The sequence below is a fragment of the Myxine glutinosa genome, chromosome 10, assembly GCF_964187855.1.
Source record: "Myxine glutinosa chromosome 10, kmMyxGlut1.1, whole genome shotgun sequence".
In the NCBI taxonomy this organism is placed as follows: Eukaryota; Metazoa; Chordata; class Myxini; order Myxiniformes; family Myxinidae; genus Myxine; species Myxine glutinosa.
This window is the reverse complement of record NC_136270.1, coordinates 125,246,931-125,266,870: the sequence shown is the minus strand read 5'-3', so window position 1 is coordinate 125,266,870 and position 19,940 is coordinate 125,246,931. Positions and strand designations below refer to the sequence as shown.

The 19,940-nt window shown below is 43.0% G+C and overlaps 1 protein-coding gene across 1 annotated transcript in view; it reads left to right on the top strand.

The window, feature by feature from the left end:
* LOC137433375 (contactin-associated protein-like 5) overlaps positions 1 to 19,940 on the top strand; it is a 229,552-nt gene that overhangs the window by 185,418 nt on the left and 24,194 nt on the right. Inside the window, exon 8 of the mRNA XM_078785231.1 lies at positions 19,186 to 19,273. Coding sequence (XP_078641357.1) covers positions 19,186 to 19,273 — 88 coding nt within the window. The remainder of the gene's footprint in view (positions 1 to 19,185; positions 19,274 to 19,940) is intronic.

Sequence of the window (19,940 nt, the reverse complement as noted above, 5' to 3'; positions counted from 1 at the left end):
AAGCGTCCTCCCCGCTTCTTCCCCCTTCCAACTTTCACCTTCTTCTCCCTCAACCTTCTGCCTCACTCTTCCCCTCCTCAAATAACACCTCACTGCGCCTCACCCAATCACCATCAATCCTTTTGTCTGCCCCATTCTTCCCTTTCTCCAAGCTATTCTGTAATCTCTGACACACCTTCAACAGCTCTCCCTACCTCTTCCTCCTCTTCCACATCTTACCCTACCGCTCCCCCCCCCCCCCCCCCCTGTTCTGTATCCGATGCTCCCCCTTCCTCTTCCTTAACAGTATGGACCTCAAACATCCGGGGCCTTCGCTCAAACTTAACTGATCTCTCCATACAGGTTGCTTCTGACAAACCAGACGTGATCTGCTTAACAGAAACTTTCCTCCTTCATGATGTCTCTGATTCCTTGGTATCTCTCCCAGGTTACTCCCTCCTCCGGTATGATAGACCTGAGCCTCGTCCTGGAGGTGGGGTTGCTATCTTTATTTAAAAAAACTCTTCCTCACTCGCCCTGCACTGCCCTCTCTCCACCTCACCCCCAGGAATACCTTTGGCTACGGCTTCCCCTTCGCTCCCACCTTTTGTTCATATGTGTGTTGTTCCGTCCACCAAACAGTGATGACTCCATCTCCATCTCGCTGTCTGATAATATGGACCAACTTCTATCTACCCATCCCAACTCTCTCTTCCTCATATGTGGTGATTTCAACTGTCACCATGCCAGTTGGCTGGGGGTGGGTACCTCTCTCACCAGCCATGGCTCTTCAGCAAAGGACTTCTGTGACTCACTGGGACTGACACAATCTGTCAATTTCCCAACCCGGATCTCAGTCAATGGAGCATCGTCTCTTCTGGACTTGGTTATGACTAACTTCCCTGAAAATGTCTGCTGCTCTTCTTCTGCTCCAATCGGCTCTTCTGATCATGTGCTTGTTGAAGTGGACATCTCTCTGACCATTCTCAGAGAGCCTCCTCAGCATCGACGAGTCTGGCATTTCACTCAGGCCAACTGGCACGGTCTTCAAGCAGCCATCAATCATCTGGACTGGTCTCCCATCTCTACTGCCTCTGACATCAACTCATCCTGGGAATTCTTCCAAAGTAAATTGCTCTCTCTCATGCACAGATTTATCCCATATCGTCTTCAGTTGTCATACCCTTCCTCCCGTCCATGGTGCACGGAATCTTGTGGTGAGGCTATTGCCCAGAAACAACTTGCTTTTGTCTCCTGGAAAGCAAATCCAACGGAAGGAAATCTCATTTCCTTTCACAAAGCCCGAAACAAGTGTGTGTCCACCCTCAGGAGAGCCAGGAAACAATATCTCTCCGTTCTCAGGACCGAACTCTCTTATCTGTCTCCCTCTTCCAAATCCTGGTGGCGTCTGGTCAAATCTGTTTCTGGTGTTTGTTCCCCCTCCATCCCCTCCCTCACCTCAAATGGCCACACGGCTGACTCCGCACGTGAAAAAGCTGAATGCCTCAACTCTGTGTTTTCCTCTAAATCTTGTGTCCCAAACCCATCCCTCTCTGTACCCACCGTACCCAGTCATACCCAGCTGCTCCTGGACTCTGTGTCCTTTCCTCCTGACAAGGTGGAAAAGTTTCTGTCAACCCTCGACTCTGATTCTGCAACTGGACCTGACGGCATCAGCCCACGGGTCCTAAAATCTTGTTCTTCCGCTCTTTCACTCCCTCTCTCTGTTCTCTTCCCCCTCTCTTTTGCTCAAGGTCATCTTCCATCTGCTTGGAAATCTGCCAACATCACTGCTTTGCACAAAAAAGGTGCAAAAACAGATGGAATCCATCATTGCTTCAGATGTGAAATCTTTCCTCTTCTCCAATGGCTTGATCTCTGATCATCAATTTGGTTTCAGACCTGGACACTCCACTCTGGACATGCTGCTTCTGCTTTCTCAACAATGGATGGAGGTCCTCAATGCCAAACAGGAAATTAGAGCCGTCTCCCTTGACATATCACGTGCCTTCGATACGGTCTGGCGCCCCGCTCTGCTCACCAAACTCTCCTCTTTTGGTATCCATGGAAATCTCCACGCATGGCTGGCAGACTTCCTCTCTAGTCGTAGTCAACGTGTGGCCCTGAATGGGTTTCTCTCATCTCCTCTTCCTGTTCAGGCTGGAGTTCCCCAAGGCAGTGTTCTGGGCCCTGTGCTTTTTCTGGTCTTCATCAATGATCTCTCTGACTCTCTTGAAAATCCTCTCTATCTCTTTGCTGATGACTCTACTCTCTGTTGCTCCATTCTTCATCCCTCAGATCGGCAGTCTGCAGCCTCCTCACTCTCTGCAGACCTTGACAAAATCACAGACTGGGCAAACAAGTGGAACATGTCTTTCAATCCTGACAAATCTCACACTCTTACGATGTCTCTCTGAAAAGACCGACTGGACAACCCTTCCATCCTCTTTCTGAATAATCCTCTCCAAGAAGTTCTGTCACTCAAGCTTTTGGGTCTCACTATCTGCCATGATCTTTCCTGGGAAAACCACATTTCAAATCTGGCCTCCAAAGCCAGTCGCTGACTGGGCATCCTCCGTCGTGCGAAGTCCTTCCTTGGCACACCTGAGCTCCTCACCACATACAAGGCTTTCATCCGCAGCTCAATGGAATACTGCTCTCCCCTCTGGGCTGGTGCTCCTGCCTCACACCTAGCTCGCCTTCACGCTGTTGAAACCAAAGCATTCAGAATCATTGGAATCTCCCGTGATGAAGCTAACTGCAAGGGCCTCTCACTCACTCACCGCAGGCAGGTTGGTGGTCTTTCCGTCTTCTACCGACTCCTCTCTGGCCTTCCCCAACCCCCCCCCCCCCCCCCCCCAGCTCTCTCTGGGCTCTGTCCCGCAAATATTCCTGCAGGTCGCACAAGATCTGCCTGCAACCCTCTTATGGTTAAACTGCCAAAATCAAGACTCTCTACTCACCTTCACTCCTTCATTCCTCTTTTCTCCCGCCTCTGGAACAAACTCCCTCACTCTTTTCAATCCCACTCCACCCTCCAAGTCTTTAAAACAGCTGTTCACCACCATCTCTTATCTTCCCCCATCCAAAACCTTGAGCTTTTCTACCCCTGCTAATTTCACCCCAATTCCACTTTTTTGAAATACCAACTTCTGTCCAGGAAGTCCTTGGTGTCCTTGTGTTTTATACTTCTCCCTCCCCCCCCCTTAACCCCCCCTCCCCTTCCCATGCCTCCTCCCCCCGGGCCCTCTCCCTTCCACACATCTCCCTGCTCTCGGATGTTGTGTTTGTGTGCTTCCCCTTCTCTCCCCATCTTGTCTTCCGCTCCCTCTTTTTGGGTATCTTGTTTGTCTGGTTGATTTGTTTGTGAAGTAAATGTTAGCTCTTTCACGAGCCTCGATTCAGTATACAAAAAAAAAAAAAAAAATCGTCTGTAATGAACACAACCAGAGTTTCCACTTGGTGTGTTGAATCGTGTATCTTAACTACAAACAAAAGTTGCTTTCTCAAAGTAAGACGTGCATTGATTTCTACATATTACAGGCCATGAGCTACCACTTTGGACAAATAGGCCAACAAGAAAGCAAACGAACCACTTGTTACAGATTCAAGTTGTTCGCAACCTTCAGAGTCCCAGGTATCATATTTTCTGGCCCTGGAAACTGAGTCGCCCCCAGGATCATCGGTCATCTCCACATCTGGTGCCTCTCCTCCAATGATACTTCTGCCGCTGCTGGCTCCGGCCAATGACTTCGGACCTGCTCATTGAACTACAGACCCGCTTCACTGAGCACACGAGACGGGTCACGCAGGTGCGCTGCACCTCACCCCATATGTGATCTGTTTGTTTGGGACAGCACACACAGAAGTCATCCGTGAACTGGTGGACTTCTACAGAGATGACCTGCCATTGCCAATATTGGTTGATACAGAAGTGCACAGTTGTCAGTTAGAGTGGAAAGGTAAGTCGATATCAGATGTCCAAAACACAGCAGCAAAAACCCTCAAACACAGACAGATCATTCTTCCCCGACATCCACTGCCTGATACGTCTCTTCTACACGATGCCCGTAACATCATGCGAGTGTGAGCGGTCCATTAGCGGACTGAAGACGTCTGCAGACAACAATGTGTGAAGATCAGATGAATGGACTGCTACCAACACACATTCACTATGGCGTGAATTTTCAAAGAAATGTCATCATTGATGTGACTTTGCAAGACGAAATCCATGGAGAATGGAGCTTCCGGATATCCTTTAACAGAGCTAGTGGACTACAAGAGCTAACGATGTACAAATAGTAAACGGTCACTTCACTCAATAGGCCGGCTGGCCCAAGCTTGCATTCATCACTATTGAGGACAATATCTATATTTTAGCCAAATTATTGTCAAGTGAAAAAAAACTAGAAGACGAATACATTGACTTGAATAAGGCTTGGTGGTAGATTTTGTGATCTGTTAATATTTTAACCTCAAGTGAACCCCCCCCAAAAAAATTCTGGATCCGCCCCTGAAGTATATATAAATATATATTGCTCTCATGCAATTTTGTGGCTTTCATGTGCAATCATATGCACCATGTATACATATCTCATATTGAGATAACGACTTGGATTCTGCAATTCACACTATTTTTGGACAAGGCAGTGGATTTTCCAAAATAAAATTTGAATGACCTTTATTCACATTGCCGTAAGCCATCCACTACATAAAGTTCTCCTCTCGACCCAAAACAGAATTCATGCTGCACAAAAGCAATTTTAAAATAGACTACTAGCTTGGAGCTGCACCTGCTGAGATGATGGATTTGCTGGATTTGGTTGACCGCAGTGGTGCCACAAAGCAACTCTCTGCTGCCAATGATTGTGGTGTTTGGGTTTTGCATCGACTCTCGATGGATGGATCGCTTTCATCTGGCATAACCAAGTTATTTGAGGAAATAATGAACGGCTTTTCAGCAGTGACCACCTTGAACAGGTTTCAGAGGTTATCATAATGTTGGATATCTTTAATATAATATAACAAGTGGGGTCACCCGTGGGAATCCCACGGGCATGGACATCTTCATTTCGATGTTGCACATTCCGTTTTACAAACTGGTTACTGGAAATTTATTAGATCCACAAATGGTGTTATCTACACAATGTATTTACTTCTGATAACATGTGAATGCATGAGCGTGCACATGGGAAATACAGTTTGAAATGTGTCATTACATCTCATGTAAAATGTGACTTCAAGAGCTCAAATCCTCTCCCTCCCGCCCCATCCCTCCCACATCACGCACACTGCACCAGGGAGTGGGTCACACACACACATGGGGGAGTGGGTCACACACACACACGGGGGAGTGGGTCACAGACACACACGGCGGAGTGGGTCACAGGCACACACGGGGGAGTGGGTCACAGATACAGATGGGGGGGAGTGTGTCACAGACATGGGGGGTGGAGTGGGTCACACACACACGGGGGAGTGGGTCACACACACACATGGGGGAGTGGGTCACACAAAAATGGGGGAGTGGGTCACACACAAAAATGGGGGAGTGGGTCACGCACACACACACACACACACACACACACACACACACACACACACACACACACACACACCCGGGAGTGGGTCACACACATCTCGTTTTTTCATTTCTGTTCCTCACAATTCTGTGTCTCTCTTAGTCCCACAGACGCAGACACATACACACACATATGCAAATATATACACCTTTATACACACACACACACACATATGCAAATATATACACCTTTATACACACACACACACATACACACACACATACACACATATGCAAATATATACACCTTTATACACACACACACACACACACACACACACACATACACACATATGCAAATATATACACCTTTATACACACACACACATATGCAAATATATACACCTTTATACATACACACATACACACATATGCAAATATATACACCTTTATACACACACACACACACACACACACACACACACACACACATACACACACATATGCAAATATATACACCTTTATACACACACACACACACACACACACACACACCCGGGAGTGGGTCACACACATCTCGTTTTTTCATTTCTGTTCCTCACAATTCTGTCTCTCTCTTAGTCACACAGACACATACACACACATGCAAATATATATATGCCTTGATACACACACACACACACACACACACACACACACACACACACACACACACACACACACACACACGAGTGGATCACACACATCTCGTTTTTTCATTTCTGTTCCTCACAAATCTGTGTCTCTATTAGTCACACACACACACACACACACACACACACACACACACACACACACACACAGGGGAGTGGGTCACACACACATGGGGGGGAGTGGGTCACACACACATGGGGGGGGGGGGAATGGGTCAAACACACATGGGGGGGGGGGGAGTGGGTCACACACACACACGGGAGGGGTCACAGACACAGACGGGGGAGTGGGTCACACACACGGGGGGGGGGGGGCAATTTGGGTCTCACACACACGGGGGGTTCGGGAAGGGAGTGTTCCTCACAATTCCTGTCAGCAACAGAGTGATGATCAGACCCCTTGTATGAATTTGATGTAGTTTGGCAAAACAACATGTGTGACATTCCTGAATGTTTGTGCTTCATGGCCATGTATACTTAATTTTAGAATGAACGTTTGTATAAAATATTGTCTTATTAAAACCATTTCCCATTTTATAGTGTCCAATTTCAATATCAGTTTGAATGTCTCTTTCAATATGTCGCCAACCATAATATAGACTAGACTGATTCATGAAAAAAGGCCATGTATAAGCTTCCAGGTGCATTTTGGGGTAGAAGTTGTAAAGTTAAAGTAAAAGAGCTGCATGTATATACATGATGTATAAATGCTTTTTCAAAGAAATTGTCCAAAAATGGCAATTTCGCGGCCATTTTGTTTATGCCAATTAGAAGGTCAGAAACTCAAAATTCGGCTTGGGCACCGGGTCAATCGAATTCAGCATACCCCAATTATGTTAAAAAGTGAGGTTCCCAACTTTTACCCAAAAATGCACCTAACATTCACATTTCTCAGAAATCCGTCTCGTCTACCAGGGGTATTGCCCCCATGTTTTTTATCTTGCGACAGTTGCATGGATTTAAACAGACACATTGTAGGAGTCAATGTGACCTCAAATAATTTTCTTACTGGTTTAGAATAAATAAATATTGAAAGCTGGATTAAATGCCATGCCTCATTATTTTAATGATTTTGTGGCAATGTGGGAGCAAATAGTTTGATACGTTCAAAATAAAATCACAAATATCGTCATTTAAATTGTATAACTCTCCCCAATAGTCTGGTGACTCTGCTCCACATCACTAGTCTGAGTTCGGCTGGGTAAGGTGGGTACAGAGAGCACATCTACCTCTTGAATGCTGTGGAATCGAAAGCTTTCCACATCATTTGCATCTCCTAATGATCATGCCAAAGCACAAGTCCTGTTGTTCTCAAATCGTAGACAGGTTGGTGGCCTAAGCTTTTAACCACCTCTCTTCCGGTCGAGCTATCACTTTATTTTTAACCACCAATGATATCACCTTCAATACAATCACCCTAAAGGTTAACCATAGATTGTATCACCGACAATACTGTCACTTCATGTTAACCATAGATTATATCACCGAAAATACCATCACTCTTCATGTTGTTACGTGCTCCTCCCCGACCCCATGGTCACGGTGTACCTCTAAGCCCCGAGAGGAGTCAAGGCAGAAAAACGTGTTGTTCTGTATGTCAAAGATCAATGGTGAAGCCACACCAATTGTTACTCACAAACAAATATTGTATTAAGATCACACAAGAATAACAGTACAACAATAATAGTAATCAAAAGTACAATCGATATATCCTATGATGGTACCATCAGTTTCGTAATATATAACTCACTGTGCTCCAAGTGAGTGAAACCAGAACATTCCCAATGTCTCTTTCCCGGCTTCAAACCCAAGTTGATTCCGGTTTCAAGCCGGAGTCGATTCGCTCCAGCGATCGCCAGAACGATGTCCAATCGAGGCCAGAATCCCGTGCGGATGGCAAGTACAGTCACACAACCCCAAAGCTGCACAAAGGCGCCCTCAAGGCGACTGGGAAATCGCACCCTCGGGTATGGACTTTCACGGCTCACAGTCGGCGAACAGCAAATTAATCTTCAAAAGCCACGGTGCACACACACACACCAGATACGTCTGAAAGCAGTGAAAACTGCTGACGAAGCAAAGAAACTTTGCTCGACGCGCGAAGCGCGCGAGTCAAAATGGCCGACGGCCATACTCGAGACGTAACGGCAGTCCAACGATTCTCTTCCGGAATCGATTCGCAAAACCTGACATGCAGGTTAATCTGTCACAGCGATAACCACTCTGTCGCAGGAATCCCTTTCCTGGGAAACCCAAAGTTCACTTGTGACTCTTGCTTGCCAACGTTCGCTCCAGACCAAGAAGCAGCTATGCTTCTTGTCCGACTCCACTTGCTCCGCCTTCTTTTTTTCTTCTTCCTCTTCGTCGTCTGGTTCCCGATCCGGTTTCCTGTTTCTTTTTAACACTAACTTTTTCACCTTTTGAAAACAGAAATATCTATTTCCTTTACATGACAACAATAATAATACATGGAATCAGAAATGTTTACAGTGGATGAAAACCACCACAACGGAAGTGACGAATCCGTAACAATGTTAACCATAGATTATATCACCGATAAAACTATAACTCTTCATGTTAACCATAGATTATATCACCGATAATACTATCACACCTTATGTTAACCATAGATTATATCACCGAAAATACTATCAGTCTTCATGTTAACCATAGATTATATCACCGATAATACTATCACTCTTCATGTTAACCATAGATTATATCACCGATAATACTATCACTCTTCATGTTAACCATAGATTATATCACCGATAATACGATCACTCTTCATGTTAACCATAGATTATATCACCGATAATACGATCACTCTTCATGTTAACCATAGATTATATCACCGATAATACGATCACTCTTCATGTTAACCATAGATTATATCACCGATAATACTATCACTCTTCATGTTAACCATAGATTATATCACCGATAATACGATCACTCTTCATGTTAACCATAGATTATATCACCGATAATACGATCACTCTTCATGTTAACCATAGATTATATCACCGATAATACGATCACTCTTCATGTTAACCATAGATTATATCACCGATAATACGATCACTCCATGTTAACCATAGATTATATCACCGATAATACGATCACTCTTCATGTTAACCATAGATTATATCACCGATAATACTATCACTCTTCATGTTAACCATAGATTATATCACCGATAATACGATCACTCTTCATGTTAACCATAGATTATATCACCGATAATACTATCACTCTTCATGTTAACCATAGATTATATCACCGATAATACGATCACTCTTCATGTTAACCATAGATAATATCACCGATAATACTATCACTCTTCATGTTAACCATAGATTATATCACCGATAATACGATCACTCTTCATGTTAACCATAGATTATATCACCGATAATACGATCACTCTTCATGTTAACCATAGATTATATCACCGATAATACGATCACTCTTCATGTTAACCATAGATTATATCACCGATAATACGATCACTCCATGTTAACCATAGATTATATCACCGATAATACGATCACTCTTCATGTTAACCATAGATTATATCACCGATAATACTATCACTCTTCATGTTAACCATAGATTATATCACCGATAATACGATCACTCTTCATGTTAACCATAGATTATATCACCGATAATACTATCACTCTTCATGTTAACCATAGATTATATCACCGATAATACGATCACTCTTCATGTTAACCATAGATAATATCACCGATAATACTATCACTCTTCATGTTAACCATAGATTATATCACCGATAATACGATCACTCTTCATGTTAACCATAGATTATATCACCGATAATACTATCACTCTTCATGTTAACCATAGATAATATCACCGATGATACTATCACTCTTCATGTTAACCATAGATTATATCACCGATAATACGATCACACTTCATGTTAACCATAGATAATATCACCGATAATACTATCACTCTTCATGTTAACCATAGATTATATCACCGATAATACGATCACTCTTCATGTTAACCATAGATTATATCACCGATAATACTATCACTCTTCATGTTAACCATAGATAATATCACCGATGATACTATCACTCTTCATGTTAACCATAGATTATATCACCGATAATACGATCACACTTCATGTTAACCATAGATTATATCACCGATAATACTATCACTCTTCATGTTAACCATAGATTATATCACCGATAATACGATCACTCTTCATGTTAACCATAGATAATATCACCGATAATACTATCACTTCATGTTAACCATAGATTATATCACCGATAATACTATCACTCTTCATGTTAACCATAGATTATATCACCGATAATACTATCACTCTTCATGTTAACCATAGATTATATCACCGATAATACGATCACTCTTCATGTTAACCATAGATAATATCACCGATAATACTATCACTCTTCATGTTAACCATAGATTATATCACCGATAATACTATCACTCTTCATGTTAACCATAGATTATATCACCGATAATACTATCACTCTTCATGTTAACCATAGATTATATCACCGATAATACGATCACTCTTCATGTTAACCATAGATTATATCACCCATAATACGATCACTCTTCATGTTAACCATAGATTATATCACCGATAATACGATCACTCTTCATGTTAACCATAGATTATATCACCGATAATACTATCACTCTTCATGTTAACCATAGATTATATCACCCATAATACGATCACTCTTCATGTTAACCATAGATTATATCACCGATAATACGATCACTCTTCATGTTAACCATAGATTATATCACCCATAATACGATCACTCTTCATGTTAACCATAGATTATATCACCGATAATACTATCACTCTTCATGTTAACCATAGATTATATCACCGATAATACTATCACTCTTCATGTTAACCATAGATTATATCACCGATAATACTATCACTCTTCATGTTAACCATAGATTTTATCACCTATAATACTATCACTCTTCATGTTAACCATAGATTTTATCACCGATAATACTATCACTCTTCATGTTAACCATAGATTATATCACCGATAATACTATCACTCTTCATGTTAACCATAGATTATATCACCGATAATACTATCACTCTTCATGTTAACCATAGATTATATCACCGATAATACGATCACTCTTCATGTTAACCATAGATAATATCACCGATAATACTATCACTCTTCATGTTAACCATAGATTATATCACCGATAATACGATCACTCTTCATGTTAACCATAGATTATATCACCGATAATACGATCACACTTCATGTTAACCATAGATTATATCACCGATAATACTATCACTCTTCATGTTAACCATAGATTATATCACCGATAATACTATCACTCTTCATGTTAACCATAGATTATATCACCGATAATACGATCACTCTTCATGTTAACCATAGATTATATCACCGATAATACTATCACTCTTCATGTTAACCATAGATTTTATCACCTATAATACTATCACTCTTCATGTTAACCATAGATTTTATCACCGATAATACTATCACTCTTCATGTTAACCATAGATTATATCACCGATAATACTATCACTCTTCATGTTAACCATAGATTATATCACCGATAATACTATCACTCTTCATGTTAACCATAGATTATATCACCGATAATACTATCACTCTTCATGTTAACCATAGATTATATCACCGATAATACGATCACTCTTCATGTTAACCATAGATAATATCACCGATAATACTATCACTCTTCATGTTAACCATAGATTATATCACCGATAATACTATCACTCTTCATGTTAACCATAGATAATATCACCGATGATACTATCACTCTTCATGTTAACCATAGATTATATCACCGATAATACTATCACTCTTCATGTTAACCATAGATTATATCACCGATAATACGATCACTCTTCATGTTAACCATAGATTATATCACCGATAATACTATCACTCTTCATGTTAACCATAGATTATATCACCGATAATACGATCACTCTTCATGTTAACCATAGATTATATCACCGATAATACGATCACTCTTCATGTTAACCATAGATAATATCACCGATAATACTATCACTCTTCATGTTAACCATAGATTATATCACCGATAATACGATCACTCTTCATGTTAACCATAGATTATATCACCGATAATACGATCACACTTCATGTTAACCATAGATTATATCACCGATAATACTATCACTCTTCATGTTAACCATAGATTATATCACCGATAATACGATCACTCTTCATGTTAACCATAGATAATATCACCGATAATACTATCACTCTTCATGTTAACCATAGATTATATCACCGATAATACTATCACTCTTCATGTTAACCATAGATTTTATCACCTATAATACTATCACTCTTCATGTTAACCATAGATTTTATCACCGATAATACTATCACTCTTCATGTTAACCATAGATTATATCACCGATAATACTATCACTCTTCATGTTAACCATAGATTATATCACCGATAATACTATCACTCTTCATGTTAACCATAGATTTTATCACCGATAATACGATCACTCTTCATGTTAACCATAGATTATATCACCGATAATACGATCACTCTTCATGTTAACCATAGATTTTATCACCGATAATACGATCACTCTTCATGTTAACCATAGATTTTATCACCGATAATACGATCACTCTTCATGTTAACCATAGATTTTATCACCGATAATATTATCACTCTTCATGTTAACCATAGATTATATCACCGATAATACTATCACTCTTCATGTTAACCATAGATTTTATCACCGATAATACGATCACTCTTCATGTTAACCATAGATTATATCACCGATAATACTATCACTCTTCATGTTAACCATAGATTATATCACCCATAATACGATCACTCTTCATGTTAACCATAGATTATATCACCCATAATACTATCACTCTTCATGTTAACCATAGATTATATCACCCATAATACGATCACTCTTCATGTTAACCATAGATAATATCACCGATAATACTATCACTCTTCATGTTAACCATAGATTATATCACCGATAATACGATCACTCTTCATGTTAACCATAGATTTTATCACCTGGAATGTTAATACTTCATTTGTTCATCCTTTTCCCAGCCTATCTTCTCCACTTCATTTCCCTTCCTTAGCTCTTTACTCACCCGCTCCATTCCCACTCCACCGATTCTATTACATCAGTGATGTTTGTTTCCTGATTGGTAAAATGTTTGCACTAATTATTGCGTCATGCACAACCCTCGGAGTTCTAAATCTCTTGAGTTCCAGTGTTCGACCACTCTTGACATTGCAATGGTTCATGTTCGTGGCCGGTACCTCCTCGAATACTCAATAACACGACACGTCCCCATCAAGAACCATGTGCCCACACCAGTAGCCTTTTCCTCCTGATCTCCATCATTAATGAAGAGCAAGTTTGATTTCAATTACCTGAAGGAAATGGTGATAAAGAGGAGGAGGAGGAGATGGATTGGATAGATGGATGACCTTCGTGACTTCTGTATTGGCCAGAATTGCTCGGTGAACTTGAATAAAGCATTTGTCTGCAGACATATACTTTGTGTCCATGAAGGAATGGAAGAGCGTTGGAGACGAGCAAGTTTTCATCTTTTATGGACAATTTCCTCAAGAACTGAGCACGTTAAACGGAGCTTTTGCTTCAATTTGAGTGAGACAAAGAGGGTTACAAACAAAACGAAGGTCTCTTCTCCATTGTAGATTGGAAACATTCCCTTTAAAGTATCTCCTGCTTTTTGGTTTCCTTTGCACGTTTCCTTTTTTATTTATTTAATATGACATGTTGCCTGGAAACCTGGAACCAGGTGACTGCTTGTGAGGTGTGGGCTGCTGTGGACTTGCCATAAAGCACGACAGAAATCAATCAGTTCATTAAAGCAAGCCCTTCTTCACAAGGCCACATGTGCTCAGCAGCAAGCGATCAATGTTCCTACTGAATGCTGGGATTCCACTTTTTACACCTGCAATGCTGAAGATAATGTCCTCGGTTTGAACAATTGCAAAATCTCATGAGAAGGGAAGACAACCTGCAGAAATCCCAACAAAGTTCAAAATCCCTATAGAGGCTGAAAAGGCTGTTTAGATATCATTGAGGAATGTCGCCTGTCGGTACGGTGCGGCGTTGGCCAGTATGGTCAGCAACAGCACCATAGGCCTGGTGCTGTTACTGGATATGAACAAGAATGGTTGGACATAGAAACAATGCATTGTCAATCTATCACTAATATTTATATATATATATATATATATATATATATACATATATCTCTGTGGTTGTTTATATCAGCCATTAATTGTTTGTCTTTTTTTTTACTTTTTCTTTTTTTGTATACTGAATCGAGGCTCGTGAAAGAGCTAACATTTACTTCACAAACAAATCAACCAGACAAACAAAATACCCAAAAAGAGGGAGCGGAAGACAAGATGGGGAGAGAAGGGGAAGCACACAAACACAACATCCAAGAGCAGGAAGATGTGTGGAAGGGAGAGGGCCCGGGGGGAGGAGGCGTGGGAAGGGGGGTGGGGGGGAGGGAGAAGTATAAAACACAAGGACACCAAGAACTTCCTGGACAGAAGTTGGTATTTCAAAAAAGTGGAATTGGGGTGAAATTAGCGGGGGTAGAAAAGATCAAGGTTATGGATGGGGGAAGATAAGAGATGGTGGTGAACAGCTGTTTTAAAGACCTGGAGGGTGGAGTGGGATTGAAGAGAGTGAGGGAGTTTGTTCCAGAGGCGGGAGAAAAGAGGAATGAAGGAGTGAAGGTGAGCAGAGAGTCTTGATTTTGGCAGTTTAACCATAACCTTGCGCTCCCACTCCACCACCTTTCCTCACCTGTACCTGCAATCATTAGTGCTTGTGCAGTGCGGCCAACTTAGTGATCGGTGTCATCATTCTTTGCTCTTTTTTTTTTTTTTCCCATTACTCCTTGTTCTTCCTCATCAGTCTTACTCTTCTGTCATTTCCCCGCTCACACAATCTAAAACGTCGGTTTATGATCGAAGAGCAACTTCATTTCAGTTGAATGTTATATTTTGAACATGAATTGGAAAACAAATCTGTGGTGTATCAGTACTCTAGTAACAGTAGTGTAGTGTAGTACCAGTAGTGTAGACCAGTGGTCTGGTGGCGTGTAACACTGCTCTGGCTCTGAATTCGTCCCGACCGCACAAGCGCAGAGAGGAGTGATTTTTTTTCTACTCTGCCTGCTTCGCAATCAAACAAGATTGAAAATCATTTCAAACAGGAAACTTACAGGAAAATAATTTCAAACAGGAAAAGGATGTCTAAAAAAACCCACAAACAACAGGCATGAATAACTAATGTAACAGGTTAAACAAGAAGAAAAAGATATAAAATGTCATAGCCCCCGTTGTTTTAGTAATTTTGCTGTATGGAGTTAAAGCCCTTCGGTCAGCCATCTGTAGTTGGATTACAAAACTAAATCCTCTGCATATGTATACCCTCATGTATTGTCTTTGTGGCAAGTTCAAGCAAAATCGGTCCAAGCATTCTCGACAGAAATGGTTGGGGACATGTTTAAGTAACAAAATGGCCGCCAGTCAGCCATCTTGGATCTGATCTCAGAAAAGAATGACGTGTATATGTAACCCATCATTATTTTTCTGTGTGCCAAGGTTGAGCAAGATCGGTAAATGCATGTCCGAGAAATGGTCGAGGACGTGGTCAATATCGAGTTTTTTACAACTAAAATGGCCGCCAGTCTACCAGTAGGCCATCTTTGATCAGATCGCAAAATAAAGTGAGGTGCAGGTATATGCCGTCATGCGCTGTACTTGTGCCAAGTTTGAACAAAATCGGACCGTGCATGTTCAAGAAATAGTTGGGGGCACGTTTAAGTAACAAAATGGCCGCCAGTCGGCCATTTTGGATCTGATCTCGAAAAAAATGAAGAGCATATGTAAGCTGTTATTTATTATGTGTGTGCCAAGTTTGAACAAGATCGGTAAATGCATGTCCGAGAAATGGTTGAGGATGTGGTCAATATTCAGTTTTCTACAACTAAAATGGCCGCCAGTCAGCCATCTTTGATCGCATCGCGAAAAAAAACGATGTGCATATGTATGCCATCATGTATTGTCTTTGTGACATGCATGAACAAAATTGGTCCATACATCTCCGAGATATGGTTATGGACGGACAGACGCGACCCAATCCATAAGCCCCCATTTTGGAATAAGTCCAACGGGGGCTAATAATGTGGTGTAATAGCTACTGCATCAACAGCGGTAAACTTCCCAAATTAATTTTTATACAACCTTTACATGTTTATTTTATTTCAATTTTATTACATACTTGAACGCTATGGAACACCAATCACCTTCTCCACCTTAATGTTAAATGTAAGGGTGTATAGACACTACGCTACAGTGGTAAACTTCCAGAATTTTTTATTATATTGTAGCGGTTACCTTATGCGCATGTGGCGGTTACCTTTACCTTATTTGCATGTCCTTATTTGGTAATAATCCACGTGCACGGCCCTGTGGGACTTTTGGTTGTGTGGTCGTGACGCACGCGCGGCTGTTGGAGCCACGCCCTCCGAAGAGGGTTTTTGGTTTTATATAAGCCGTTACGACTTCCGTTCGTGAGCAGTTGCTGGAGATTTCTGTACAATAAACAAGCTTTGTACCCAACGAAATGGCCTCTTCTTCTCGCCTTCGGCAACTCCTAAACTGGTGACCTCGGCCGCCCCCGAACGTATTCAGGGGCTGCAAATGAACATGGCAGTATTTCGACCGCAATTTCTTCCACAAGACCTAAACTCGAACTGCCGGAGTTTTAGCAACGACGAGCGGCCATGTGGTTCGCGCACCGCGCTCGGTTCCTCCTCTACGACTAGAGGGGCGAGCTTGCTCTGGGACCTTCCGAAGGAACGCCGTTACGAGGCGTTGGCGGCACGGCTACTTCGTCGCCTTCGCGCGCACTGCTGCTCATCTCTTGCACGCGCACTGACGTTGGCGGCACGGCTACTCCGTCACCTAAGCACGCACTGGAGCCTCGTTACCTTCGCGCACACTGGAGCCTCGTTACCTTCGCGCTCACTGGAGCCTCGTTACCTTCACGCGCGCTGGAGCCTCGTTACCTTCGCGCGCACTGCTGCTCGCCACTCCCGCAACTCCTACTGCTGCAACTACAACTGCTACCGCTGCTCGCCACTCCCGCAACTCCTACTGCTGCAAGTACAACTGCTACCGCTGCTCGCCACTCCCGCAACTCCTACTGCTGCAACTACAACTGCTACCGCTGCTCGCCACTCGCACAACTACGAACCATCCTGCATCCTCGGGAGGCCCGCGAGGAACCTCGGCAGCCTCCCCCGAGGCCTTGACCAGCCCCTCGGTTGGCTCAACCGCTTTTCGCGTGCACCGAGGCCGAGCGCTGCTCGAGCCTTCTCGGCACTGCACCCGTGAACTGCAACCTCGGGAGGCCCGCGAGGAACCTCGGCAGCCTCCCCCGAGGCCTTGACCAGCTCCTCGGTCGACTCAACCCCACGGCGGCGTTTTTTCGTGCGTATCGAGGCCGAGCACTGCTCGCGCCTTCTCGGCAACCGTCGAGCGCGCCCTGCGAATTACGTACAAGCCCGTGAGAGTGTATTCTGGGGGGGCGCATGTAGCGGTTACCCTATTCGCATGTGGCGGTTACCTTTACCTTATTTGCATGTCCTTATTTGGTAATAATCCACGTGCACGGCCCTGTGGGACTTTTGGTTGTGTGGTCGTGACGCACGCGCGGCTGTTGGAGCCACGCCCTCCGAAGAGGGTTTTTGGTTTTATATAAGCCGTTACGACTTCTGTTCGTGAGCAGTTGCTGGAGATTTCTGTACAATAAACAAGCTTTGTACCCAACGAAATGGCCTCTTCTTCTCGCCTTCGGCAACTCCTAAAATATGACCTTTAAAATCGTAATTTTATTTGAATTGAATTATTCACTTGAGCGCTGCATGGGATAAGGTGTTCTATGAACACTTCGTGCTACTTTTCCTGTCCTCTTCAAGTGATAGAGAGTGGGAGAGCTCATAACCCTGTGTTGTTGTTTTTATGCCTCCGCCGACAGAGTCGACGGAGACATTATTTCCGGATTGTCCGTCAGGCTGTCCGTCCGTCCGTGATAGGTTTTTATTCCCGCCATAAATTAAGAACGAACGAAGGGATCGAAGTCAAACTTGGTACAAATATGTGGAATGATGTAAAGACGAAGTGATTCGATTTTGAGGTCAAGAGGTCAAAGGTACTGTTAAGTAAAAATTCTGTTACCGAGGTAACTTGTGAACCAATGATGGGATTTTCACCACACTTTGTAAAATTGTATATTATAATGCAAAGATGAACTGATCAGATTTTGGGGTCAACAGATAAAAGGTCAGAGGTCATGTTAAGGAGAAATATTTTGTTACCACAATACTTTCTTTTTTTTCGTATACTGAATCGAGGCTCGTAACTTAAGAACGGCTAAAGGGATCCAAGCCAAACATGGTACAAGTACGTATAATGATGTAATAATGTGGGCGGAGGCATATCGCTCGACGTCGTGACGTCGAAGAGTGCCGTTCTAGTTTCCCTTTCTAATCATCCTTGAAAATGAAATTACACATCCTTGAAAAAATGTAAATTATAGTGATCCGTGAACACAGCCTTATAATCCTCATATTGACAACTGATTCGAAACACTCACTCGTACTGAACGCTGCAGCTTGCCTTGCTCATTCACACAGATGATATCTTGCCACCTGCTCAGGATTTCTTGTTTTGAACCTGATCCACGACAATTTCTGCTTTTTAATTAATTTATTCACCAATGAAATGTCTACTACATTAAAATTTTCAAATAAATGCCTCCTTAACCTCCTTTCATTTTATTTTTTACAGCTGGACAATCATTCCCCACAGGAGCATCGACTGCACGCACCTTTGCCCTTCCTCCAGCCCACTGTCTTGTACTTGGGTCAGCTTGCAGGTGTGTCCTTTCCTTTATCCAGTTTACTTGCACAGCCGACTTTGTAAACCAAACCGGCCGTGCTGAGGGCATATTCGGTGCTGACCGTGCTGAGGGTATATTCGGTGCTGGCCGTGCTGAGGGTATATTCGGTGCTGGCCGTGCTGAGGGTATATTCGGTGCTGACCGTGCTGAGGGCATATTCGGTGCTGGCCGTGCTGAGGGTATATTCGGTGCTGGCCGTGCTGACGGTATATTCGGTGCTGGCCGTGCTGAGGGCATATTCGGTGCTGGCCGTGCTGAGGGCATATTCGGTGCTGGCCGTGCTGAGGGCATATTCGGTGCTGGCCGTGCTGAGGGCATATTCGGTGCTGGCCGTGCTGAGGGCATATTCGGTGCTGGCCGTGCTGAGGGTATATTCGGTGCTGGCCGTGCTGAGGGCATATTCGGTGCTGGCCGTGCTGAGGGCATATTCGGTGCTGGCCGTGTTGAGGGTATATTCGGTTGGCCGTGCAGAGGGCATATTCGGTGCTGGCCGTGCTGAGGGCATATTCGGTGCTGGCCGTGCTGAGGGTATATTCGGTGCTGGCCGTGCTGAGGGCATATTCGGTGCTGGCCGTGCTGAGGGCATATTCGGTGCTGGCCGTGCTGAGGGTATATTCGGTGCTGGCCGTGCTGAGGGCATATT